At 44.8% G+C, this 18,354-nt stretch overlaps 1 protein-coding gene across 3 annotated transcripts in view; it reads right to left on the bottom strand.

The window, feature by feature from the left end:
* Ube2g2 (ubiquitin conjugating enzyme E2 G2) overlaps window positions 1-18,354 on the bottom strand; it is a 37,534-nt gene that overhangs the window by 3,626 nt on the left and 15,554 nt on the right. For all 3 annotated transcript variants that reach the window (XM_074072502.1, XM_020177209.2, XM_020177210.2), the window contains exons 2-4: window positions 14,544-14,579; window positions 14,406-14,451; window positions 1,857-1,975 (exon numbers count right to left, since the gene is read on the bottom strand). In XM_074072502.1, the coding sequence (XP_073928603.1) occupies window positions 1,857-1,975; window positions 14,406-14,446 (160 nt within the window). In that variant the 5' untranslated portion in view covers window positions 14,447-14,451; window positions 14,544-14,579. The remainder of the gene's footprint in view (window positions 1-1,856; window positions 1,976-14,405; window positions 14,452-14,543; window positions 14,580-18,354) is intronic.

Genomic DNA, 18,354 nt, shown 5'->3' with positions numbered 1-18,354 from the left:
CCTCAGTTGGGGAATCCCCTCAGATGGTTTGATAAACACTCAGACCCAAGACAGTACTCCATCAGGATAGAATGAGGTGTGAATTATAAAAACATTAAAGTCACAAGTGATGATTAAAAGTAAACTTAACTGCTTTCTGTCTGCCCACCTGCTGCCTCCTGCCCTCTCTCTTCTGCCCTGGCCATGCTCCGCAAAGTCCTGACCCTCTCCGCCTTGTGTGCCCTGGCTGTGGCTTTCCCCACACCACCCCCAGCTCCTCTAGACTCAACCAGTGAACTAGACTCAACTGGTGAGCCAGAGTTTACAACTTATGTGGAGATCACCTCTGAAGTGGTCTTAAGCACGGCTGTAGAGGTAACCATAGATGGGAGATTCAACCACGGACCCACAGCAGACTGCAAACCCAGAGACCACCACAGACGTGTACGAGTGGGACACACACACTTTTGAATTCTCTACTGATGTCACGATGGCCACCTCCAGCTTTGTGGATGAAACCAGTGAAGCCACAGATCAGATCAGCACCTTCACAGAAAGCAATGAGTCTGCGACCGTGTATCTTTAAAATGAAGCAAAATCTCCATTAGCTGTGACCTGTGCTATCCACCATTTTCTACTGCTATACTACAGTACCCAGCCGAGGAGAAATGACAAGGCAATGATCCTGGGTGGGTGCTGTGAATTGCACCTAGAAGGCAGAGGCGCATTTTGTAGTTCTGTCCAATTTATTATGAGCTTAATAAATACTCACTGACTGCAAAAAAAAAAAAAAAAAGTAAACTTAAGTTGCCTTAACTCACAAGTGTACAATTTCATGAAAATCTAGAAATGTCAGTAGTTTCCTTTACCTCCGAATGGCCTCTAACACCCATTCATCTGTTCCCAGTGGTCACTCCTCCCTGGCTACCCATGAACTGTGCCATCAATTCTTGTTTAAGGAAGAGCTTGAGGAACTAGGTAGACACTTGTCCTGGACCCAGGAGTCCATCTACATCTACAGCCAGTGTCCCTGTCAGCAGTCGTCTCTTTCACCAAGGTCTGCTTGCTACACTTCCCACACTTCTTCTGAATCCCCATGTCACATCTCTGCTTTCATTAGTAACCTTTTTCAATCAGCAAAGCATAAACATTATTCCATAGCATTAAAACTCTTGTTTCATGTACATTTATTTATTTGTCTACTTTTGAGTTGGGGGTCTCACTCTGTTGCCCAGGCTGGTCTCAAACTACTGGGCTCAAGCAATCATCTCACCTGAGCCTCCACAGAAGCTAGGCGACTGGCACACACACCACCACACCAAATTTAAAAACTAGTTCAGATCATCGTTAATGTCTGTGTCACATTCTAACACACACAGTTTAGTTAGCACTCTGCTGTGAAGTTTAGATTGACGACAGTTTCTCCACCACTAAAAATAATTGTGACAAGGGCCAGAGTAGTTGACAGAGTACCTGTCAGGCCTAAAATTCTAGTAACCCCACTAACGTAGGAGAGCTGGGAAAAGGGCAGCCAGTTTCAGATGCATATTTAATCTACTTAAGGTGACCTTCAAAACTGAGATCATGGTGTAATACCATGATTGATTTGCTATGGTACAAAACCAGAAACACAGACATCTGCATCAAGCATTGACCATGTGACCTCTAAGCTGCTCATTACTGAAGCAGTGTGTCATAGGTTGCTGTATGACTCTGCACCTCCTATTGCCAGGACAACCATATTCAGAAGTACCAAGGCATGACGATTCACAACTGTAATCCCAGCACTCTACAGCTAAGAGGATAACAAGTTCAAGGTCAGCCAGGGCTACAGATCAAGACCCTATTTCCAAAAAAAAGAAAAACCAAGTACTTACTGTTGGGATGGAACATCTCACAGGTGAATCTCATCTTCGGAGGACTCAGTGGGTAGTCAAGTGGGAAACTGAGGATGGCAGGAAAAACACCAAACTCAAAGCAGGTGTCTTCCGGGCCCCTAGAAAATGGGAAACATGAGACAGAGCTTCACAAGGCTCTTTGCAATGCTACCACAATCTAGAAGAGAGACAGCACACACGAAGATTAAACAATGAGCTGAAAGTATGTCTTGTCCTCCTGAAGCAGCTGGTTTAAATCTTAGGTACAACAAAGACTCAAGTGCAGGTGGCTCTGTGTTAATGAAAGCAGCGTCGGCAGGACAGCCTCTGCAGCCTGAGAAGAGAACGCAGGAGCCTGCTTTCCTGCACATGTGGTGTGGGTGACGTGAGGCTAAAGGTATGGATTACTGCAGATGTTAAGAGTGTACGATATGGACACAAACAGTGCTTAAGAGTTCTATTTCAAAGGTTGTTTTGAACCTTTAAACCATGCCTTCAAGCAGCGTACGATCCCTGGCCTGCATGGACACATTAGGACAGCCAGGCCCAGTGTGGTGTGACCTCACTTCACCTGTGCCACAGCCCTCAACAATACCAACACTTGTAAGTCACCTCACAGGCCACTCTCCTCACATGTAAATGGCAGAAATGGGCCAAACCATTTCAGACTCCAATTCTAACATCCTCAGTTTTGACCAAGACCTAAAGGCACAGGAGCCCCAGTGACAGCTGCCAGGAGAGGCAGATCCTCCCCTCTAAATTTCACTAATGGGACATGCATCGGTGTAGTGACACTTGGACTTTTTTTAACATGTGCACTCAATAAGCCCAACTGCTGGCTAGCAGCTGCCAACACTGACAGAGGAGAGCCACCTTGAACATCCAGCATGTCCATAACGAGGAAGAAGCTGTGTGCTACTCGAGCAGCGTGAGAGAACAAGGCCCCTCAGGACAGCCTCTTAAACCAGGAGTGTTGCACACACCTGTAATCTCAGCTACTTGGGAGGCTGTGACAGGAGGGCCGAAAGTTCAAGGCCAGCCTGGGGCAGCTCTGTGAGACAGTCTCAGAAAGAAGACAGAAGGATGGGTTGGTGGATAAAATATACATATTTTAATAAAATAAACAGCTTTGCCTCCCTCTCAACAGCATCCCTGAGACAGGACACCTCCATCACAAGAGCCAAGTCCTAGACTCTCACAGTGAGAAGGGATCAATACTAGACCTAAGGCAAATCCAAGATAGTGCACAGAAGAAATGAAGAAATACTGACTCTAAAGAAACTTCACTTTAAAAATACGTATCTCTTAAAAGTACAAACTTGTTTAAAATGCTGGTGAAATGACTTAGTTCAGGGACACTAATACAGAGCTGTGAAACACCAGATGCAGTGCTTGCCTCCATAATTGAGGGAGAGAGACAACAGCTAGCTTAACTCACTTGGTATCCACACGAAGGGTTTCATAAGAACAATACAGTAAGTGTTTGTGAAGTCAATTGTTTTCAACCTAAGTGACAAACCTTGACTCTGAAAACTGTCCTGCTACTTTTTTGGGAAACGACAGTGAATAGCTCCTTTGTTTGGAAAGATGACGTGATGTTATGACAGCCCATGGGGCCTTGGCCTGAGACCAGGGCAGGGGGTGCTACATGAAGAGGCGGCAAGGGAAGATGAGCTACTGGCATAGTGGCACCTCACGAGGGCAGTGGTGCCGCTGCTGGACAGAGGGCAGCTTGGCAGGAGCACACAGGGAAAGGCTTCAGCCTGGGGTGTTCTGCTCTTCTGCAGTGGCCTGGCCAGATGCCTGGAGCCTTGCCCTCTACACACAAGTGCATGGCCACTTTGAGTCTCCAGTCCAGCACTAGGGCTGCTGGCACAGAGTACCTCTGCTAGCACTCCACACATCTTCTGAGGAAAGGGTGTCAAGGACTGCTGCTGTCATCTTACTGCTGAGTAGAGCTGGGAAATCAAAGCGTACGTGACTTAGTCACAATCCTAAGTCAATTGAGTCTGGGAGTTCAGAGTTCAGGACAGAATACAGTTCAAACTACACAAGGTCGGGCAAAGACACTACCTTCAAAGTAACACCGTTAATATGTCAGATATGCTTGCCAGTGTCTATTTCTGGCACCTGAGTCCAGAGTAAGAAAAGAATGCCTCGGTAGTATCTCTGGAATAAGCCACATTCTATTTGCTCAGTACTTTGATAACAGTTCTTTGTTTCTCATACTGGGGCTTTCTTTCAATTAAAAAAAAAATTCCCTGAGTTGTTGGTAGCCTCAAAAGCATGACCAAACATTTCCTAAAGTGTGCCTACATCTTAAATATCAAAGGTATTTGCAAATGCTCCAACTCACTGCTGGTTTGAACTGGGGTTCCATTCTCTTTTCCGGAATGCCCCGGCATTTGGACAGGTATGCAGGCGGGCAAGGTGTGCAGTAGCACACCTGCTGACTGCGGAAAGCACCACTGAAAGAATTCCTGAGCAAGGACAGACAGAAGTAGCAGAGCTTTTGGACAAGTTTTCCTTTTGTACTTCTGGACCACCTCACTTCCTTCACTAAGATGCTCAAAAGAACAAAGGAGGAGACAAAAGAACCATTCAAAGCAATACAAATTTTTCAAAGCCCACAAAATGATTCTCCATTTTACTGATTCACTTATGTCAGAGCTGAGATGAGGACTAGCCAAGCTTTAGAGTAAGGCACCAAAACCATACTCTGCACGGGAAACCCTGTTTCAAATTCCTCCAGGTGAATTAGAAGTGAAAGAGAGCAACACCTGCCGGTGATTAGTGGCTCTCTCACCTGACTAATGGCCTGCTGCCTCCCCACCTGTCCTCTAGAGTTGCTGCATCAAAATCATGTGTTAGCAACACCCTGGCAAGTATCAAACTCAAGCGAGAAACTCTTTTCCCTTTGAAGACACCAAGGGCTGCAGAGAGGCCTGCAGCAGGTGGCAGGAGGGTCTGAGTGGCTGATTGAGCACTGGGGCCTGCCTGGAGACAGCCCCGTGCTGCAAGGCATGCCAGATCAGTGTGACCCCAGGGACAACAGATGTTGGAGAAACTGCTTTGCATTCTCTATGAGTGTGCCATGGCACATGGACAGACTGTCTCACGCACAGGTACCACAAGGTACTAATAATGGCAATTCTAAGTGCACTCACCAGAACACAGAGCAGGTGAACTGCAGTTCTGAGGGAGGATCATTCTCCCCAGGTGGGGACTCCTGAAGCACATAAAGGGAAAGGGGCTGCTTCATAAAGGCCCTGTGGGCTCCCCCTGGAGCATCCAGAAAAGGGGTCCTGAGGCCACTGAAGCCTCATTGATCTCTCCAGGCAGCTCCCCCCACACCTGGCAGTGCTGGCCACATGCTGGAGCCAATCAGAAACTAGTCAGGGGAGGCCTCTGCTCCCAGGATGTAGCACCCTCTCGGCAAAAAGGAGCCGGTGGCTCACACATGTAATCTTAGCTACTTGGGAGGCTGAGATCAGGAAGACTGTGGTTCAAGGCCAGCCTGGAGCAAAAAGTTCGCAAGACTCCATTTCAACAGAAAAAAGGTGGGCCTGTTGCTCACACCTGTCATCCCAAGCTACTTGTTAAGGCTGAGACCTGTAGGATCTCAGTTCCATGCCAGCAACCCCAACAGCTGGGTGTGGTGGCGTGCATCTGTCACCTCAGAGATGGCAGAAAGTGTAAAAACAGGAGGACTGCCATCCTGGCAAAAAGCAAGAGCCTATTTCCAAATAGGCAAAAAGAGCTGAAGGCAGGGTTCAAGCTGTAGAGTGCCTGCCCAGCAAGTGTGAAGCCCTGAGTTAAAACCCCAGTACTGCCAAAAAAAAAAAAAAAAAAAAAGACACTAGTGTCTTCCTGCAGCTTCACTGAGGCAGGGACACAGACATCCCGAAGTTTCTTCTGTGGTATTGGAGGTGTCCATGTGACTCACACAAGAGGAAAGAACTATGGGGAAGAAAAAGAAGAGTCCTTCCATTTCAGCAAACGACGGTGCTAAGAAATACAGGTACTGTTCCATATCATTATTTTCCTGATTAAATCTGTCCAAAAAGAGCCACAGTCATAACCTAATTATTTTTCCAGCAGAGACATTTCTAAAAAACTAAAACAAGTATAGTTGAAGTGCATGGTGTCTGCCCATCAATCACAAGGATTTCATAGTGAATTCTAACATAGACAATCATCCTGCTAACATAGATTTTGACCTTTTTAACTAGAAAAATATTAGCATGCTGAATATCCAAATACAGAAGTACATAAGATAAAAAGTAATACCACTTTGTCTACCTTTCCCAGTAAACCATGTGGTTCTTCTTCCAGGCTTTTCTATGTGTGTATAAACTTACGGTATTGTGACAGAACTGCATTTTGTTTGTTTGTTTGTTTTTCTGGTACTGAGGTTTGAACTCAGGGCCTACACCTGAGATACTACACCTGCCCCTTTTTTTGTGATGGAATTTTTCAAGATAGGGTCTCACAATCTATTTGCCTGGGCTGGCTTTGAACTGTGATCCTCCTGATCTCTTGCCTCCTGAGTAGCTAGGATTATATGCGTGAGCAACCAGTACCTGGCTGAACTGCATTTTTAAAGAAGATGGTCATGGTGGTGCACATCTGTAATTCAAGCTACTCAGGAGGCAAAGGCCAAAGGATTGTGAGTTCAAGGCCAGACAAGGCAAAAAAATAGTGAGACTTCGTCTCAAAAGCAAAATAAAAACAAAAGGCTGGACATGTAACTCAAGTAGTAGAGTGTTTGCTTTCCAGGTGCAAGGCCCTGGGTTCAATATCCAGCACCACAAAAATAAACAAACAAGAGGATGGGTATAAAATTCTCATGGTGAGAATGTTAAAAGGCCCAAGTAAATTGAGAGACATCCCACATTCATGGATTGGAGTTGACAATATTCTTCAAATTGATCCAAAGATTCGCAGAGATCCCTCATCAAACTTCCAGCGGGCATATTTGCAGAAGCTGACAAGCTGCTTTCAAAATGTATGACAAAGTACATGGCACCCAGGATAGCTCAGACAGTCTTCAAAAAAAACAAAGTTGAAAGACAAGACTTATGTTTCTCAATTTTAAAACTAGCTACAGATGGTGTGGTACTGACATAAGGATGGGCACAGATCAATGGAACAGAATTTAAGTCCAAAAGTAAACCTTCTGACAAAAGCGCCTAAGTTATTCAATGGGGAGAGGACCATCTTTTCGACAAAGGGTACTGAGACAACTGAACAGCCACATACAAAAGAATGAAGATAGACTCCTACATAATTCCATATACAAAACTAAGAATGGAATGAAAACATAATTGTAAGAAGCTATAAGCAAACTTCTGACAGAATACCTCCATAACTCTGAGTTATACACAAACACCAAAAGCATGATCATCTTTAAAAAAAAACAAACACTGCTAAACTGCACATCATTAAAATTAGCAACTTTTACAAGCCCAGTGTGTTAGCACACATCTGTGATCCCAGGCATGCGAGGCTGAGGCAGGAGCATCTGGAGTTTAAGGTCAGCCTCAGGTATACATCCAGATCCTGTCCCAAAACCAAACACAAACAAATGAAAAATTAGCAACTTTTCATTTTCAAAAGACTGGAAAAAATGTGAAAATTATGTATCTAATAAAGGATTTACCTCGTGTGTGTGTGTGTGTGTCTGTCTGTCTGTCTGTCTCACGGCTCAATAAGACAATAACGCAGTTAAGAAAATGGGCAGAATGTCCCCCAAGGTAGACATATGAATGGCTAAGAAGCCTATGAAAACATCATCTGCCTCATTAGTCTCTAGGGAAGTGCTACTCAAACCCACAATGGGACAGCACTTCACACCTACTGGACACCTTTGATCAGACAACGGTGAGTGTTGGGGAGGAAGAGAAGCTAAAACCTTCCTCCGCTGCTGGCAGGAGTAGACAGAGGACCTGCTCTGGGAAACAGCTTGGTAGCTTCTCAGAAAGTTAAAAGTAAATTTACCCCATGACCCAGCAATTCCACACCTATACATCTAACAAAGAGAACCGACACATTTCCACAAAACTTGTATGCAAGTGCTCATGGCAGCATTGCCCAAAATAGTGGAAACAACCCAGACCTCCATTCTGTAGTGGATGGACAAAATGAAGAGTGGAAAAAAGAAGGAGCTACCGAAATGTACTCCTTCTGTGTGACAATTCACTGACACAGAAGAGTAGATCTACGACAGGTGCTTAGAAATGCCTTTGGTAAAAGCTGTAATTTTTCACTTGGCTGGAAATGCTCTGTCTCCATTGCTCTAAGACATTCTCTCCTGTAGTCACCTTGGATTCCAGTAAGGACAGAACTGATAGACAAATATCTTCTGGTAAGAGTTGACTCTACCCTCCAGACACCAACAACTTTCTTATTGTGACAAGACCTCAATCCTGAGCCAATGATCAACCAGGCCACATCTTTGGGACTATTTAATAATCATACATACCTCTCACCCCAATTCTCCCTCTATTTAACCAAAAGCTTTGTATATGTACCCCCAAAGATGAGCCGAAGTGCTTACTCTCCTGCTTCCCAAGACCAGCTGGGGCATAATAAATCTTTCTCTGACCTTTACCACTACTTATCTCATTAACTGGTGTACCAAGACAAGTGGCTAGATATGACATGATGGAATTCCTAGTTGGGCCTCTGGCTACAGATACCATAGGACTCCACTTATTAGACATGTTCAAAAAGGGCAAACTGCAGTCAGAAAACAGACCCATAGTTGCCTGTGACTAAGGGTGAAATGGGGACAGGAATAAGGATCTTTCTAGAAATGTCCTAAAACTGGATCAGGGTGATGGGTGTAAAACTTTAGAAATTTACCCAAACAATGACTTGTACACTTAATGCAGATAAAACATAGTGTGTAAGTCATAGTGCAATAAAGCTATTTAAAATTACAGGGAAACCTATCACATTATACCAAGCCTTTTTATCCTCAGCAGCACTGACACACTGAGCCAGACTGGTCTTTGCCTTATAAAAGGCCTTTCTGTGCACTGTGGGGAGCTCTGCAGTCCACCCATCAGATGTCAGTAGTAGTGGTTCCTCCCCACAGGTGTGACAACTACAAATGTTTCCAGTCCCAGCCACATGACCTTGGGGAGCAAAGCCATCCCAGCTAAAACCACTGGTTTAGACCGAATAGTCTATAATTTGCACTTCTCACTCAATACCTTGTGCACATCCTGTCACCTAGTGCTCCTGGCACGCCACTGTATGGCTGTCCCATAAAAATCTTGGACAATGATGTTCCCATTTTTTTTTTATTACTACCATAAATGTTGCAATAAACTGCCTCATGCAGAGATCTTTTTAATGCTGTCATGAGATGCTCTGTGACAGCTTCAGTAAACAAGAAATCCTTCCCTAAAGGATGGTCACATCCTACAGGATGTCATGTGACATCAGCACCCAACATGAGCCAGGCTCCCTGGCAAGAGAAGCAACAGCCTGAGAACCCTGCTGAAGAATCATGGGCAGAGCACTTCCCCAAACTAGGCCCCAAAGCCAATGGCAGGAACATGGGGGTGCAGTTGATGGAAGGCCCTTCTAATTGCACCACGGCCTCAGGAGCCTGTGGTCAGGAGATATGACAGCACTGAAGCTATGGACCTGCCAGGGAGGCCACTAATGCCAGCTGCTTCTGAATGCCAGGGCAGGACAAGACAGAACAGGATGGACAAAAGACTCCCTGTGACTTCTGCCCTGCCAGGCACTGAGGAAGAAGCAGTCACAGCTCCATGGGGCTGGTTGTGTTTTGCAGAAGTGCTCCAACTGAAGACCACATCCACTTCCCTGTAGCTGCACCCCACACTGTGGTTCAGTGGCAACAGGGTCACACAGGCCACAGACCCTAGGGCTGGAAGAGATCTGAAGCCGCGAGTCCAAAAGAATCCTGGACCTCTTTGCTTTGGTCCAAATAAGTGAAGATCAGAGAGGTCAAGTGACTGGGCCACTGCACAGCTATGGCAGCCCTATCCCTTCTTGAGACCTGCAGTCTCAGTCAAGTTCTGCTGGGTCTTGGCTCACTCTACATCCACAGCTTGGTAGTCATCAGTTACTTGCCACTTTTAATTAGAGATGTCACCAGTGGCAGCTTTATTACTTGGCTCTTCTCCTGTTCATTAATTTGTCAAGCTCTCCAGCCCACTGCCCCCTAACCCTGTCCTCTCAAGTAAAAGATCTGGGTTCACCTATGTAATGTCTGAATATGACAGTCTCCAAAATTTCATGGGCTGAAGGCATGGTCCCTAGCTAGTGGCACTTCTGCAAGGTGATTGGCTCAAGAGGGCACTACCTTTCATCAATGGGTTAATCCAGTGATAAGTTCAGAGCTGAATGAAGTAGGTGACAGGGGCACCCTCTGAAGGATGAATCTTGTCGCCAGACACTTTCTCTTTCACTCTGCTTCCTGGCTGCTATGAGGTGAGCAGCCTCTCCCACCACATTCTCCCAAACCACGATCTTCTGCCACACCTTGGGCCCAAAAACAATGGAACCAAGTGACATGGACTGAAACCTCTGAAACTGTGAGCCAAAATAAATCTTTCCTCCTTTTAAGCTGTTTTTCTCACATCAAAGCTGATGTCCAAAACCTGTGACCTGCCAGCATCCACACTTAAGGGCCAATAACCGCTGCTTGAGCTTGGAAAAGACAGGAAGCAACTGCACAGCCTTGAAGAGCTGAAGGCCTGCAGGCAGGTACAAGGCTGAAAACCAGCAGCATCAGGCTTCCATAGGGCAGGCACTGTGATGAAAAATACTAGGGCAGGGGAGGCCCTGGAAAGAGTGAGGATAAAGAGAGAAAAGAGACCCTCCCTATTGCAAGTGAAAGCCCAGCCAGCTGTCTGCCAAAGCAACAGGGAGACAAATCAGTGGGAGGACACTTAATTCCCTAATAGATGTTTTAAGTACATTTGTAAACGGCCTCTTGTTTGTGAAGGGTCTGGAACAGGACCAAAACCCACAAAGTCACCAGATCTCAAAGCAGGGGAATTCCACACAAATGCGAAAGCCTTATTCAAACACAAAAGTGCTCTCCTTAAAAAACAGTTCTAATTACTTTTTAAGACAGCTTTTCAAAATATTGTTTTAATCTCATACTGTTGATCTAAAATTAGTAATAGTTACCCTAACAGATTTTTAACAATGAACACTTTAAAAACTATACTGGAGGGTTCAACTGTTTCTTTAATGAGCTTCTAAATATAGCTATGGTAGATGAGCAGGACAGGACACCCTCTGAAGAACGGTCAGGTGTCCTGACCTCTGCTCTCAGGTGAGCCTCCCAACAATGTGTCACCTAAGGCAGGAGTGCTGCTTGGATGGCAGGTGAATGGGTACAAGTGTGTATGTGTTGACACAGAACAGCTGATCAAATAAGCAGGTCATACATCAGTTCACACACGTGATGCCCTGCTTTTTTAGAAGTAAACAGGGGCTGGAGATGTAGCTCAGTGGTAGAGCACCTACCTAGCATGCACACGGCCGAGTTTGATCCCCAGTATTACAGAAATGAAATACAATACAACAAAAGCCACATTAACATAGGGTCAACATCGCACCGACTGACTGCAGGACAGCAGTGACTGTATGCTCATCATCCCTTCACTGCCTTGAGTAGAGAACAGTAAAGCAGTCCCTCTTATCTGTGGTTTTAGTTACCAAGGTCTGAAATATTACATAGACGATTCCAGAAATAAATAATTCATGTGTTTCAAATAGCTTTTATACGGAATATTGTTAGCTTTTCTATTTAGTAGTTATTAGTTATTGCTGTTAGTCTCCCGCTGTACCTAACATAAATTCAGTTTTATCACAGGCATGGATATACAGGGAAAGACAAAGTACTGATAGGCTTCAGTACTATCAAAGGTTTCAGGAATCCATTAAGGGTCTTAGACTCTTATCCTGAGTATAAAAGGGGTGGGGACAACTGTTACCACATTAGACATAAACACAGATTCTAGAATCTTTTAGACACAAAGAAAATATGTGCCATAGTCCAAACAATTAGGCCTGCTGTGCTTTCTCTGGATAGTTATTATTGATGGTTTTTTTAAAAAGACATTTTATTTAGCCAGGCGCTGGTGGCTCACACCTGTAATCCTGACTACTCAGGAGACAGAAATCAGGAGGATTGCAGTTCCAAACCAGTCCAGGCAAATAGTTCATGGCACCCTACCTCAAAAAAACCCATCACAAAAAAGAGCTGGTGTAGTGGCTCAAGGTATAGGCCCTGAGTTCAAACCCCAGTACTGCAAAAAAAAAAAAAATATTTGTCAAAAATCCTTCATTTTGCTGGGTGCTGGTGGCTCACACCTGTAATCCTAGCTACTTGGAGGCTGAGATTAGGAGGATCACAGTTTGAGGCCAGCTCGACCAACTAGTTCAAGAGACACCATCTCCAAAATAACCAGAGCAAAATGGACTGGAAGCAGAGTGTGCAAGCACAAAGCCCTTAATTCAAACCCCAGGACCAAAAAAAAAAAGTCCCTCATTTTCCTCCAACTTTCATAATTTCCTAACCTTCACAATCGACACTTGGCAGCAATTCGTTTCTCAGACCAATGTGCAGATCATTAAAAACTAACCTGCATGCAACAGTATGGAATTCCATCCTCGCCCATGGTTCATGCCTGGTCAGTAGCCACCCACTTCTTCCAGTTCCTGTCCACTAGGTCACTTCTCAACAGAATCCAACCTGAAACAGTCTAACTAACTGAAATCTCTTATTTCAGAAATGAGAAAAATGGGAGACTGACCACAAAGTTCAGCTTCCTAAGTTTTACCTATCCTCATTTTGTTGCAACTTAAGGGAAAGGGGAGGAAAGCAAAGGGCTTGTCAGGACCACTGGACAGTCTAGTCAGGGGCCCTTTGGTTTCACTTTCAAGCGCCATCACTATAAATTAAACACCATGGAATCTAGCATGGGGTCAGAAACCATACTGCTCACCTTGGAATCAGCTGTGTCTTCGGATCAAAAGCAATGGAAGGCCCACAGCCCAGAGAAGGCAAATGAAAATGAGAAGAGGCAGCAGCAAGTCAGGAAGAAAAAGAAGTGCTGGCCTGGAGGCACGGCAGAGCTGGTTCTGTGCTGGCTGGCCCATGGGGTCACTTAGAACTTTGAGGTCCCATTTCTTACTATTAAAATCTCAGGGGTTTAGAGATTTCTGGAAGCCAAAGCCACCCATACTATTTGAGGCCAACCCATCATGACCACTGAAATATTATGATAAATATTTTGGGTTTTACCATAGTTACTGGCTTATAAATCCCTTCCAAAACAGGTCTTTAGGAGACAGAATGACACTTCCCTAAGTCAGGTCATGGAAACTCTAACCTTCCCCTGCCTTTTTCTGTTTCAGAGTCGGCTATAAAGAAATTCTCTGAGCTACCCTTGTCTGATAGGTCCTAAGACCCTTCTTGTTCCAGAGGAGCTCTGCCCCATACTCTGGAGGAAGGAATGTTGCCCAGAGAAGCCAAGACAGGCCTTGCTGGGTTTCTGCAGTCAGGCTAGTAGCAATCAAGTCTCCATAAAACCCTAAAGGGTGGGCTGGGAGCTTCTGAACAGCTGAGCGCTGGAGGCACCCAAGAACTCATCCACCAGCAGGGAGAAGACACACCCTAGCTCCACAGGTACAGGAGCTCCCTGCCCTGTGTATCTCTTCACAGGCCACTTCTTTGTATCCTTTAAAATGTCCTTTGTTATATATCAGTAAACACAGCTAAGGGTGTCCCTGAACTCTGAGCCTCTAGCAAATTAACTGAACCCGAGGAGGGGATAGTGGGAACCCCAATTTGTACCCACCAGGCAGAAGCTCCAAAGACCCAGACTTGAGACTGGGTCTGAAGTGGGGGCCGTATGGAGGACAGAGCCCTCAGGCCATGGGTCCTGACATGCTGTCCAGGTAGACAGCATCAGAACTGAAAGGGATTGGAGGATGCTTGGCTGACATCCACTATACAGCTGAATGCCTGCTTGCTGCTGACGAGGAGCCCCACACATTTTGAGTCACAAAAGTCTTCTGAAGCTGGCTGCTGGTAATTCGTGACTGTTATCCTAGCTACTCAGGAGACAGAGATCAGGAGGATGGCGGTTCAAAGGCAGCCTGGGCAAATAGTTTGTGAGACCCTGTCTCCAAAAAACCCTTCACAAAAATAGGGCTGGTGGAGTGGCTCAAGGTGGTTGTGGGGTAAGAACAGAGGGAAAAATAAGCACTTTGTTCTTCCTGACTAACAGAACCACAGTTATCGTCTCGAAACTCTACAAATACTAGCATTTACAACTAAATCTTTTGATGGTTCTAAGGAAGCGCTGCCATTTCTTTTGGATCCATGTTTATGCTGTTTTGTGGCGCCAGATTAACAGCCTGTGCAGACAGTGTGGCAAATCCCACTTCTCCCAGGCAAGGCTTCAGAGCCCAGCCTCACTGCTAACTGGGATTCACAGGTCTCATTCCCAGGAAAGCACTAACAACTGGTAACACACGATAACTTACATGATCAATGCCTCCCATTCAAAAAAATTCTCTTCATTCATGGGGCCTGCAGGGAAAGAAAAAGTACCACAATGGCTTAACTTTGAAGGCAACTTTGGCAGTTAGAAGAAAATCATAAAAGTCACCTGAGTCCCTTACCTGCCACGATTCCTTCGGGAGGATTCAGGGTTAATTCTATAAAGGAGAAAACATAACTGTTATCACACATAAAGAGTACTATTCTAATAAACACTTTACAAAATACACAAGCTATAAATTATGGAGTACACATCTTAAAAGAGGACAATTCTGTTTGCCCAAAATGAATGCCTAGTCCAGATACGATAGTGAAAGAGATATGTGAGCAGTTCTTTACACCAACACACAGCCTTTCGGCCTTTCATCTAACAAAAGAAAAAAACGAACCAAAGGGGCTAGCTGTCCTTCCCAGACTCCTGCCAGTTACTCTGATTAAAGCTCACAGATCTCAAATAGTATATTATTTTCCAACTAAATGATGTTTCTCTCATTTTAAGAATGGGAGCCAGACACCACTGGGTCACAAATGAAATCCTAGCTACTCAGGAGGCAGAGATCAGGAGGCTCAGGGTTTGAAGCAGCCCAGGCAAACAGTTTACAAGACCCCATCTCAAAAAACCCCTTCACAAAAAAAGGGCTGGTGGAATGGCTCACACACTGAAAGCACCTGCCTAGTAAGTATGAGACTGTGAGTTCAAAACCCATGCTACCAAAGAATAATAGTAATAAAAAAAAAGGTTGGCACAATCTTTCTGCATATGACAAAGAAGAACTATGAACCAGAGTTGCCTAGCTGGGCCACTGTGAAACTGCCACAAAGTAGCATTTCAACACTTGGTCTCAACTGAGTTTCTTATCTGTGTGATGGTTTGGATATGGAGAGGGTCCACTAAGGACCTGAGTGTTGGAAGCAGTGAGGCAGTACTGTGAGATGGTGGAACTCTTAAGAGATGGAGCCTATCCAGCGGGAGGTCCTAGGTCATTAGGAGGAAGAGATAGTGTATGACACCTTGGAAGTTAGCGGGAGAGAACTGTTATGTACAAGGCAAGCCTGCCCCTCCTTTCTCTGGCTTTCTGTTCCAGGTGAAATTACCTCCTTAGGCGTGACCTCCAGTAGCAGCTGCTCCATCTGCCAGGATGTGTCACCACCTACTGCCATCAGCAGAGGCCACATGATTTTGCACTTTTAACCTCCAAAACTGTGAGATCTCTAAGCGTCTTTCCTTTATAAAGTTAGTCATCTCAAAGATTTTGTTATGGTAGTGGCAAACAGACTCCAAAATGAAACCAAACCTGTGACACACTTGGAAAAACGAGTAGAAGGAAATGACAAGAGTCATGGCAGGTAGGGTTCCAACACAGTAAGAAAATCAGAAAATCAGGTAAGAGATGCATTCCCTGTTTGGATAGAGTGCTGGGGAAATCAATCTTTTGTGTGTACAAGCATACAAAAGATCAACTAAACCAAAAGGGATTTTCAAAGGACAAAAAATTTTTAACAAACCTCTGTCAAATAAAAATGGAAAAATAAACCTGATTTCACAGATGTTATGCTTATACAACACACAGAAAGTCCAAAGGTTACCTAAAGATAACTGGAAAAAGTGAGCTTGGCAAAGTTTATGAATGAGGTCAATATATACATAGCCAAATTATATTTCTATATGCTTCCAAGTTTGAAAATGAAAGCCTTAGTCAATGGAAAACTTATTTCCATTAAGTTTTTTAAAGATACTACAGAATAGATAATATTACTGACAAGAAGTTTACAAAGACCTTAATAAAGGGGTAATATCATGATCACGGATTAAAAACTGAACATTATAAAAATACCAAGTTCCTCAAACTGAATCTGTAGATTCAATACAACTTCAGTCAAGATCCATCAGGGTTGCTTGTTTGAATTTGACAAGATGATTCTGAAAGGTATATAAAAATGCAAATGACCAAGAATAAAGAGGTGGTTATCAAGACTTCACAGAAAATTTTAAGTAATTAAGGCAGCATGGTACTAGACCAAAGTAAACAGACCAAGGCAGCAGAAAGAAGAGAGGCCACCCAGGAGCAAGCCCATTCCAGGAGAGACCCTGGATGATTGTGAAGGCAGCAATACAGAACAGAGGGGAGGGTGAGGGCCAATCACTCCTCTTGATGCAATAGAGACATGGTAAATCGAAGTGGGTAGGCTGCTGCTAGGTAATCGGACAGACTGTGTACACTCAACATTTTCCTTATAAGTAAAGGAGCAAACTTTAAAACACTGGCAGTAAGTATAAGAAACACATAAACCCACCCACGCACAGGAAATCAATGTGAGTCAATGCCCTGTATAGCTATCCTTATCTCAACCAGCAAAAACCCTTGTTCCTTCCTATTATTGCTTATACTCTCTCTACAACAAAATTAGAGATAAGGGCAAAATAGTTTCTGCTGGGTATTGGGGGGGAGGGGAGGGAAGGGGCGGAGTGGGTGGTGAGGGAGGGGGTGGGGGCAGGGGGGAGAAATGAACCAAGCTTTGTATGCACATATGAATAAAAAAAAAAAAAAAAGAAACACATAAACCAGTAAGCACAGTTGTTTATCATTACATACAATGTCCTATATCCATCACTGTATGAGCTATACTTTGCTGTGACTGACAGTGCAGGTGGTGTTTTTATACCAACATCCCTTAACAGGAGAGTACTGTGTTATACTCACTCACAATGACAATGACTTAACATCTCTAGGCCAAAGGAGTTTTTCGGCTCCATCATTACCTTTGGATACTGAGTCTGATGAGAGGTCAATATACAGCACACGACTGACTATTATAAAGGAGCAGCAACAGACATGAATCCGCTCAGACTGCCAAAAAAAGACATGGATGGTGTTGGTCTGAACATTTGTGCCCCCCACCCCCATTCATACAAAGAAATCCAAACCCCTCAGTGGGGTGGAACTAGGAGGTGGGGCCTTTGGGAAGTGGTTAGGTCATGAGGGCGAGCCCTCCTGGATGCATTAGTGTCTTTCAGAGAAGGAACACAAGAGGCTTGGTGGAGCAAATGTCTAGCAAGCATGAGGCCCTGTGCTCAATCCCCTGTACCAGGAAGAAAAAAGTAAGAGGATCAAGGGAAGAGAGATGGTGTCTCTGAAGGCCTTGGGAGGGAGGTGACCATATGCACATGAGGAAGAGGTCTTTGCCAGAAGCCTCACCAGAGCCTTGATCTCAAGCAGCCCAGACTCCAGAGCCCCCAAGAGTAAATGCTCTGCTCAAGTTCCCGGGGCTATGGCAGTGTTGTTACAGAGGCCAGAACTAAGACAGCACATAAGCACATAAAAAGGCGCTCAAGGTTTTGAATCATAGGGACATGCAAATGAAAACCACAATAAGATAGTCACAAGAGAATGGGCAAAATAAAAGCACTGGACACCAACTGCAGACAAATTCAACAACTGGATCTCTGCTGCATCAGCGGTGAAGTGCAAGTAGTTATCCCTCAGTGAGCAGCCTGCCTCTGGTAAAGCTAAACATGCTTATCCTGACACCTGTCATGCTGTTAGGCCATCGTCCCCACAGACTCACAGGTGAGCGCTCACAGTACTGTGAGTAGTAACACAGTACTACTCAGTTATGAAAATGAACAAACTGCCGACACCTGTAGCTCACACTTGTCAACTCTCAGAAGGCAGAGATCAGGAGGATCACGGTTAAAAGTGAGCCCCAGGAAATAGTTTAAGAGACCCTATCATGAAAATACGCAACACAAGAAAAGGGCTCATGGAGCGGCTCGAGTGGTAGAGCACCTGGCAAGCGTGAGGTGAAACCTTCCCTGCACCCTCCTCTACATCAGTTCTAGTTCGTGCTAACACCATTTTAAAAGCTGTACTGCAACAATCTGGGCAGGTGACCACAGCGAAATCTGGGATCCAAGCAGCAGGTGGGCTTGCT

This window comes from Castor canadensis, chromosome 5, assembly GCF_047511655.1.
Source record: "Castor canadensis chromosome 5, mCasCan1.hap1v2, whole genome shotgun sequence".
Lineage (NCBI taxonomy): Eukaryota > Metazoa > Chordata > Mammalia > Rodentia > Castoridae > Castor > Castor canadensis.
This window is presented reverse-complemented; position numbering and strand designations above follow the sequence as displayed.